Source organism: Ptiloglossa arizonensis, chromosome 12 (genome assembly GCF_051014685.1).
Source record: "Ptiloglossa arizonensis isolate GNS036 chromosome 12, iyPtiAriz1_principal, whole genome shotgun sequence".
NCBI classification, from domain to species: Eukaryota; Metazoa; Arthropoda; class Insecta; order Hymenoptera; family Colletidae; genus Ptiloglossa; species Ptiloglossa arizonensis.
Window position 1 is genome coordinate 12,164,243 of NC_135059.1, and position 10,354 is coordinate 12,174,596.

Sequence of the window (10,354 nt, forward strand, 5' to 3'; positions counted from 1 at the left end):
AAGTGTACGGACTGAGTGTATTATAGTATTTAATTATATTAACTTGTGTTTTTAATATTAAATACAAAGGTACATAAATGTCTGTATAAACAAAATACTTATGATGTACTTGCAAAATAAAACCTTTTTAATCAATGTAAACACAATTAACACAAGAAACTATAAAAATTTGTATGTACATTATTATGGAAACATCTTACTATTTTTATTCACTATTAAAATGCTTAATTGAAAATAGAAACACAATCTTAATGTCCAATCTTCATTTTTCTTAATAATTTATTAGTGAAAACTCAGTATAGAGCTCAAACATGTGGAAAATAATTAAGTGAAACGAAACAGAAGGTAACTGTTATTATCAAAAAATGAACACATGTAAAATGAGAGATTTTCTTTTCTAATTCATGTTTCACAAAGCTTTCATTATACACGGTATAGTTGCATAATATGTACAATTGTTTTTCTCCTTTTTACATAACATAATGTTATTTGGTTATTACAAAAAATGTTGATACATTTTGGTTCCAGTGTTCACGATTTCGAATGATATATTTACAGTTTGAAATCATAAAATCTCGTTGTTTAAAAAATTATACAGTACTGAGATATTTGGAACATTGGACATTGCACATAACATATATTTTTCCATTAATATAATCAAGTGATTGTTTTACTACTATTTTTTAAAACAAAATTTTTGGTACATCTTTAATTTTTTTACACTGCATCCACAATGTATAGGCTAAAACTGAGATATAAAAATTTGCAATATACTCAAATTGAGTTACCTTGATTGTATGTGCAACATTTTCGTATATTGTAAGTATATGCAACATAATACCTTATGGGACAAATAGTTTTTTGCTTTTAAACTTTAATTAAGGCCCCATTACATTCGGTTCAACTACTTTTATCACGCGCAAATAATTAGTTTTCATATTATATTCAAATGACAGTTTCTATACATATTGATAAATACTTCAAAGTCATAAACAAAATATGTCAATAAGCATTTGAAATATTATAGTGTTATTTCTGCATGGTACAATTTTTGCCATAATTATATCTTATATTTCATTTTGGCTAACATCATTTTCCAAGAGTATCTTAAAATAATATCTGATTTGATAAACCAAACGTTATCTTATAACAAATAAGATTTCTACTCTTATTTTTTCATACATTTTTTGTATAGTAATGTTACTTTGGAAATAATTTCCAAAGTAACTTCTCTTCATATGCATAGGCCAAAGTGCACTATTTGATTTAAATTCTGTGCCTCCCTTTTTTCTTAGCAAAAGAATGAAATCATTTACATAATTCATAGGAAGTGATTAATCATATTATATTGTCTTTTAGTTATGTAAGTTTTTAGAAAAAATTATTTATTCTATGTCTCTGTTCTCTAGTTCAAGTACTTATACAAAATTTCATAATAAATTTAAAAAAGAAAGACTAATTTACATGTGGTTTGAATTGTTATCATGTACAATAGTTTAATGATATTCCAATTTTTTGCAATCATCTGGAATTGATTTCTTTTTAATAATTATAATATAGCAATAATGTTAATAATGTTAATGATGATGACAGTGATGGTGGTACTAATATAATATATACAACAAAAGAGAAGCATTTAGGGAGTACCATCAGGATTTAAATATAGACTTACTCTGTCACATATAATGATGCTACTTTATAACAGATGCTCCTCTCTATTCTTTATTTTTCCAGATATTTTGTTTGCAGTCCTGTTCTCTATAAGAGATACTTGTGTCATGATAATGAATAATGATAAAGATAATGATGGTAATAGTGTAATAATAATAGTTGTAACAACAATAACAATAAAAGTAATGACAATGATTTACGTTTGCGTGACATGATTAATTTCAGTGCTAAGAATTACGGTTTCAATTTGAATAATAATAGAAATCATAATGATGATAAAGGGTGGTAGTAACATGAGCATGTATAGAAATAAAGAGCAATCGTAAATTGCAATACAAAATTGGTTTAATAGAGTGATCATTGATCGATCTCTTTAATATTTTGCAGGGATTCTTCACAAGTTTGGGAATAATAATAGAATAAGATAATAAAATTACTAATCAATAATAACATAAGGCAATATGTGAAGGATTTGGCCACTGTAACTGGGCCTAGATAGCATCTGATGCCATTCTCGAAATTCTTCGTCAGGTTGGCTATACACATTGATTACACCATTCATCTCTGACATTCCCCCCTTTTCTTCCGATTTCTCATTTAAAGTTAAAGATGATAGTTTAGGTTGGAAGTTTCCATTCAGTCCTTCTACACACTGTGTATGTAACCTTTCTATGTCTTCTGTTGTAATTTGTCTAGGCGGGTACTCTGTATTACTTTGATCTTCAGTTGATTCAGTTTCACTCTCACCCCAATCAATTGAACTTGGATCTAGAGGTGGTAACTTAGCCAGTATTTCTTCGACTGTTAAATCTTGAGACACCTGCAATTGGTTTTTTTGATAATTTGTAACTGATTTTTCTTTGTACACTACACCCAATTCCTGACACTTAGATGGTGTATCATGACAGTTTTCTGTAGGTTTTAACCGACTTTCTGGCAAGGTTTCAGAAACTGTATTTCTATGAGACAAATTGTTCTGAGTACAACGAAGGAACTTGGATACTTGTTCATTGCTACTTCTCAGAATATCGTCCACGCTGGGTGATTCTACATTTTGACTAGGTAGAGCACTTGAATTAATGCTAGAATTGGTGCCGCGTGCCCGCAGATCAGCCAGCAGTTCTTGAGTTGTCTTTAATTTAGGATTTCTTGAGATACTAGCTAATTTTTCTTTTACACGATCTTCTAAAATCGGTTGCTTTTTCATAGACTTACTGCCTTTTTTTCTACCACGTTTCTTTGGACCTGAATCATCAGGATCAGTAGAAGACTCCACAAAATGATCAGAGATTCGTTCTTTAAATGTGGGGCTAGGCACTTGCAAATTTAAATTACCACTTATGTTTTCGCCATTGAGACGTTGTTTTTTAACAAAGAGTTCACTTTCAGTAATTAAGTCTGAATCATGGTGTTGACAATTATGTTGGTCATTAAAATCATCTTTTCGAAGGCGTTTATTTGAACTGTGAGTTCGTGGCACTGCTTCCGTTGTATGATTTTGGCTTGAGGAACCAAGCATAGATGTCACATCAGAACTTGTTTTGTGATTACTGGTCACAGTAATTGACTGCTTGTTTGATGATGCATTAGGAGAATGTGAATGATCACTATGCACAGATAAAGCTGGGCTAAGCACCTGTAATTGGATTTTTATAAAACTTTACACATAACTTATTAATTTTATGTGCAAAAATAATATACATTACAACATATAAAGATGACCATTATCATTTAACCACTTGCACTAGAAACCATGCACACATGTGGTGGGCAATATGCACAGTGGTTGAAAATAACATAGCACACATGTTGCATGACTATTACAATTTGCAATGAAACTGGACGCGCGTTATATTGTTGTACTATTTTATTAATGTATTTTTATCAAATTACTACTGCTATATACATAAGTATATGCAGTTTGAATAAAATATTAATAAAAATATTTGCAAACATTATAGTCCACTATGAAACTTTTTAGTCAGTCAATTGCATGTAGCCATTGACTGATTATCAGTGCAAATGGTTAATGTAATAGTATAACTTATATACCTGTTAATAAACTTAGATGTAATGAATAATGAATTGCAAACATTTAAAACCATAAAATTTGTATAACTCACTCTGAGAGCAGTGGTATCCCTCAATAATGGACTTTGAGGTTTCAAACCTCTTAGTGCTGGACTTTGTGGTTTAAAGCATCTTAATGCAGGACTGTGTGGTTTTGCTCCATTAAGAGCAGGTGGTGCTGTATCAGCTGGTGTAGGTTGTGGGGTAGAATGAGCAGTTGGTAAAACCATATCCCGCCATCGCCGTACCAAATCCTTTGCACGCTTGGCCAAAGCATCGTTACTTGTCTTTCGTCGAAGTTCATTAATGTGTTTCCCAAGCCTTGTAATCTAAAATAATTAAAATCGTTTCCATAATTATTTTGAGGAAATAACAAAATAAATTAATTACTAGAAGTAAAGAGAATTAATAACAGTAATGCACTGTTACAAAAAATTTATATCACAGTATATATACAATTCATGGAAGTTATAACAATAATATATTTATTCTGATATATATTTGTAGACTTTGTACCTCAAGCAACTCCTTAGTGATCGCCGTCTTTTCCAGGGCCGTAATGACATCCACAACAGCTCCCATATCGATGACCTAAACAATTTAGACAATTTATTACGTTATCCTAAAAAAGTTCTTTCTTATAAATATTAATGTATTTTTATTGTTATTTCATATTTTTACAATTAAATTATAATATTTCATTAGTAAAATGACATATTATAACTATTTTACTAACTTCATATAAAGTATAAAATAGTTTTATTAACATAGGTATAATAAATTCTTGTATATCTTTTAATTATCGTAATGTAATGTTTAATATGTCCAAAAATAAATTATAATTTTTATCACACTATACCTTTTTACTGAAGTTTATGACTATTTATTTGATTTGTTATATATTATATAAGTGTATTTTATTATTAAAAATAACGAATATATAATTAATGATGTTTTTATTTAAGACAAATGTTGCATACTTTTTTACATATTCTTATCTAGCATAAATATTTTATATTTAATATATTTATTATACAATTATAATAACTTTATTATTTTATTATTGCTTAATATATTTTTTTGAAGTTTGAATTGACTAATAAAACTACATCAGATTTAATATTTAAACTCTTTAGTACAATGATGTATATAATATATTTGATGTATACAAAGTTTTTAAATTTTGATCTGTAAATCAATTTCTTTATTATTTTTCAGTATCTACACTTTGCACTTTTCTTTTAAATCAATTGCCAGTTTTTTAACAATGATGCATAATATTGAATATTTATATTTTTGCAATGACACAGCAGACCACTGTTTTTCATTTTAATTGTTTTAGTAGTATTGATTTCACAATATAAGATTAGACCATATTATTTTAAATTGCTATTGATACTATTAATAGAAGAATCATATAACTTTAATTGCAATGATAAATTGTTGACATGATTTTATATGATTTTTACATGTAAAATGCAATAGTCAACACGTGTCCATAGGCATCTTTTAAATATGGGGCAAACGGTACATCTGACTCATACTGATGTTACAAATGTTTATTGAAAAATTAATTTCGAACATCGAAACGGCAATCGGGCCAGAAATACAAAATATTTTTACGAAACTTTAGTACAATTGAACGCAATCTTATCTCTGAAAACATCCGAAAAGTACAATGTTAATTAATTGTTTAAATGTATGAAAATATAAAAACAATGTGTAAGTTATTACAAATACTATAACTTTTATAACAAAATAAAACTTGGAGGAAAATCTAGAAAGAAAAGGAAAAGAAGGAGGTGTTTTAAGATTTCTTCTCAATGTTGAACAATTCGTTGCAATATTAAGGTTATGCTCCAGGTAGTCGACAACGCGTTTACGTTCGACGTGCACACATTCGTGCATAGACAAGATCGCCGCCTGCCAGCGTCGACACACAAGAACATATTACTCACTTACACGCGGAGCCGCCGCTACACTACATTCTTAGTGACTCTCGCGCACGCCACTGGTACAGGCACACGGCGCACGGCGCACGGGGGATCGAGAGTGGCCCGATAGCCGTTTGCGTGAGCGGACGGATGGCGCATCGCGGATTCATTCCGCTACTTACATTGTATTCCTTGTCAAGAGATTTCAACAATCTTTCGGTGAGCTCGGTGCAATATCTCTGCATCGGGGGGGCACACTTAGGGCCCTCGCGGGGAGATTAGGTTAGCGGAAAATCGGCTCCACGCGTACGAGTGTCACGAATACGAGAGCACGGGGGGACTTGCAATGGCGACTACTGAACTGTGCTCTGCTCGCATGCCCTCCCTGCCTCCCAAGTGCCTCCTAGTCGCAGCCCATGCATCGTCCCTAGCCCCACGCCGCCTCATACTGCGAAGCAAGCGCTACTAGCTCCTCTCGTGGTTGGATGAGACTCCTAACCATTACCACACCTCCCTTCTATCCCCACTACAGATGAAATGGCGCTCCACTCGAATATTAACTTTTTATTGTTTACTTCATGTAGTTGTTTCTTTCACGTCGTAATTTCTGTACTGCTTTTAAATATTTCTTTGGGAATCGGATGTATGTTTACACTGACGCTCTTTTTTTTTTAAAACCTATTTTAATAATAAAATTAAAAGTTATTAGAAATTTGTAGTAGGAATCATAAATTCTTAAGTAAGAATTAACCTCTCTTGTAAAATTTCTATGAAAATTAAATATTGAAATTGAAGTATTCTTAATTAATATATATTATTTTTGCTCAATAGTTATATATAGAAACTATTGAGAAAAAATAATCAACGCGTTTTAAATTTGTATACATAAACTGATTAAATTTTTTTCATTAAAAATATTCAATCGCAGTATTTTAGAACAAAATCAAATTGTAATAGTTATAATTTATATATCTTTCGTATATAAAACTACGATATAGATACTTTTATGAGGAAATTTATAACATAGAGTAAAACAAAACTGAAATGTATATATCCGGTGACAGTAATTTGTGCCGCAAGTGGGGAAAGTCACCAGCTCTGGCTACCTATTTCTCCCACCGTACGCTTTCAATTGTCGCACAAGTAAAACGCTAGATGGAGTTACTAGAATGGTAGAATGATATATACTAAACTTTCCAACACCTAACCTCAACGCGTTACATGAATCGCTTTGAAATGACAATTCTGTCAACATATTCGCAACATTTAAAGTTTAGAAAAAGATTATCAATCTAATAAAGAAATTATTATCTATAAAATATATATTATTGCATTTTCATAATGAATTCTAATACATATAATCCATATACGATAAGTATTTATATTATAAGAGTAAAATTCTATTATTTATAAAATTAAATAATGTATTAATGCAGTGAATAGTTCATTATTTATTGCATTTGTAAAATATATTATTGCATTTATAGAATGAATTTTGATACATTTAACTCATATGCAACACATGTTATGATATAAGAACAATATTCTGTAATTTAAAGCTTCAAATAATTTATCAATCGAATAAACAAAGTATTTTTTATTAATATATACCATTGAATTTTAAAAATGTATTTCAATACATATTCATATAATCAATAATTCACATATTTTACTTCAATTACATATTCGCAAATATATTACACATATTGAATACGTCAAAAAGTGCAAAATATATTTAAAATACATATATATTTTATGTATAATAAAATGTACCGAATATGCAATAGCACGTTTTAATCGATTATTCAACATTATTAAAAAATAATTGTCCATTGGATTGGTAATTGTTCTTATATCATAGATCAGGGGTCAGCAACCTACGGCCCGTCGGCCGAAATTATCCGACCCGCAGTTTCCAAACGAAAAGTCATATTCTCTGGCCTGCGATGACTTTAAAGAATAATTTAAGTATTTATTTCAGGCTTTCTATAGAACCAAATGATTTTAGTAAATCATATCAATTTGATATATATATGTAAATATTTATAAGTCAACAAATATTAAAATATCTATAAACATTCAGAATTTAGAAGCGTTGAGACGCTTCTTACTTTCGTTAGTTTTTTGATCGATTTAAAATATATCTGTATAAAATTTTTATATTTTAATAATAAGAACTCATTAAGGTAATAGTTGTAAAGGATTTATTATTATTATTATTTGCATTTATTAACTATAGATGAATATGGCCTGGCATTTACTCACTGACATGGCTACTAGCCTGGCCCCTTTCTGGAAGGTTACCGACCCTGTCGTACATCTTGTGTACAGATTATTATGTATTAGAATTTATTCTCTAAATGCAATTATACATACTTAATAAATAACAATAACATTGATTTATTTTAAACATCAAACTTCGAAAAATTGTTAACAAAATATTGTTTTTATATCGTACTTGTCGAGTATGAATTAAATATATCAGAATTCATTCTAAAAATGCAATGATACATATTCAATAAATTATAAATCATTCATTGCATTGGTAAATTATTTAAATCTTCAAACACCGCGAAGCTTTTAGCAAAACATTGTTATTTCATAATTACTAATGCGACTCGTCACATACTAGTTAGTCACATTGAGGTTAGATGTTTTGAAAGGATTTCTTTGCTCGCTTTGCCTGTCATATGTGTGATGGCATAATGATTCTGCGCACTACGTCAGACTGTATAGTGACTCCATCTAACATTTCAATCGCGACAACTAGGTGTATCGTTAAGGAAAGAGGATAACCGGAGCTAGTGACTTTCCCCTTTCGTGGTACGCATCATTATTACCAAGTGTAAAATTTTCTAATACCAACATAACGAAATAATGTAACGATACAATTTTTTTTATTAACAACGTTTATCTATAATACAGAATTGTATAAAAATACACATAAAAATTCGAATACACTTCAATTAATTATATTTAAAAAATATAACTATTTCAAATGATAATTTCCTAAATTATCGAAGTATATGTTTATAGTTTTTTAAACAATTATTGCTTCTCAAATTAATCCTTATCAATTATATACATAATATTTGCTTAATAAGAGAAACTTAACATGGATTAATAACCTTTTATTATCAGAGATTCATAGAGGTCGTTTATTTTATTTATTACAGTCTTTCTCAAAGTGGGAATGTCGTGTATGGCTACTACATAGTATCTATAACCTAAAATATTGAAAATTTACAGAATATAATGCAATATTTCTATATGTTCTTAACAATTTTTGTCTTTGCAGAATTTAGAGTTGAAGATAAACTAATGTTATAAATACGAATACATAATGTTTATAATTGGATTTGTTCAAGTCAGTAACTATTTTTTTAAGATTTCCTATAAAGTCATATCATTTGCATATCTTTTCTCAAACATACATTCTGTTTCTACGCTAAATTATTAGAAATATAAAACAGTAGAAATTTTATACTTCGTGCATTACATTATAAGTGAAGAATCAAGTCATTAATTTGTGAGTCTACAGATTGAAGACTTAATTTCTAAATTTAGTTTATCAAGTATAAATTGTAGAATTAAATAATGCAACTTATCAAAATAATTTTCAAAATTTGACTTTATAAAATGATTATATAATAAATAATATAATAATAAATCAGATTATACAAAAATAAGGACAAAAATGAAAAAAACAGGAATGCACAAACTTAGAATATTGTTTGTAGATAATAACATGCTAAAACGGTTACATCGAACAATAGTTAAAATAAAATATCAAGTTCTTAATTAATTAAATGTATGAGTAAATACATTTAAAGTATATAAAAACAAATAAGAGATAAATGTATGTTGCATTAACATTAGGTCACAAAAATGAATTGCAATTTTTGTTAAAATCTTTTAATGCAATTGAAGCTACATTTTACTACACGTTCAATTGTCATGAATGATGAATATTATATTGAATGTGTCCAACAGATAATTGATATTAAAAAACCAATATATTAACTCAAGTCAGTAATCTAAATTTAGCAATAAATGATGTTTATAAATGTATCCTATGAGGTATTATGCATTGATTTGAACTGAATCTTAGAGATAGATAAGGTGTTATAAATGTTACAGCATTTTTCAAAGTATTTAAAAATTAGTTACTATAATTTAGAAGTATATGGATATGAAATACATTCTTTGATGTGTGCATACCATTCTTTGACTAATATAAGTTATATACTGGGAAATATAATTTCAAGTTAAATGGTTAAGTGTCAAAATATTTTACATATGAAAATTGCATGAAGATTTGAAGTATTATAAATACATTGTTAAAAACAATAAGAGAATTGTCTCTCTGAACAATTCAGAAATCAGTTAATAGGAATAATGTGTCTATTATAATAAACCACTTGAGTATATAATAGTGCAATTACTTTAGAAAATCCCCTTTTTTATCTGGTTTTATCGTAATCATTATCAACTTTGTATGTTTTTCAAGACAATAAGGATTGTAAATTTTTTATTTGTAGTACTCTTTGTCAACTCAAACAGAAAGTACATTTCTTAATCATTTCTTTTGTATTTAAAATGGCTTTTTTTATTATTTAACAATTATTCAGGGCAATATAAATATATTGAAACTTTTTCGTTTTCTTACAGTTCTTTAC

At 28.7% G+C, this 10,354-nt stretch overlaps 1 protein-coding gene and 1 long non-coding RNA gene across 2 annotated transcripts; one reads left to right on the plus strand and one right to left on the minus strand.

Moving 5' to 3' along the window:
• Positions 1-1,434: 1,434 nt before the first annotated feature.
• Positions 1,435-4,177, plus strand: LOC143153225 (uncharacterized). The gene is made up of 2 exons (XR_012993737.1): positions 1,435-1,809; positions 2,059-4,177. It is a non-coding gene; the product is annotated as an uncharacterized LOC143153225 (long non-coding RNA).
• Positions 1,999-6,111, minus strand: Med26 (mediator complex subunit 26). The gene is made up of 4 exons (XM_076324182.1): positions 5,858-6,111; positions 4,258-4,332; positions 3,795-4,070; positions 1,999-3,307 (listed from the first exon to the last, which is right to left on the minus strand). Exons 1-4 carry the CDS (start codon positions 5,918-5,920, stop codon positions 2,108-2,110), a joined length of 1,614 nt encoding a protein of 537 aa, XP_076180297.1. The 5' UTR covers positions 5,921-6,111; the 3' UTR covers positions 1,999-2,107.
• Positions 6,112-10,354: the final 4,243 nt, after the last annotated feature.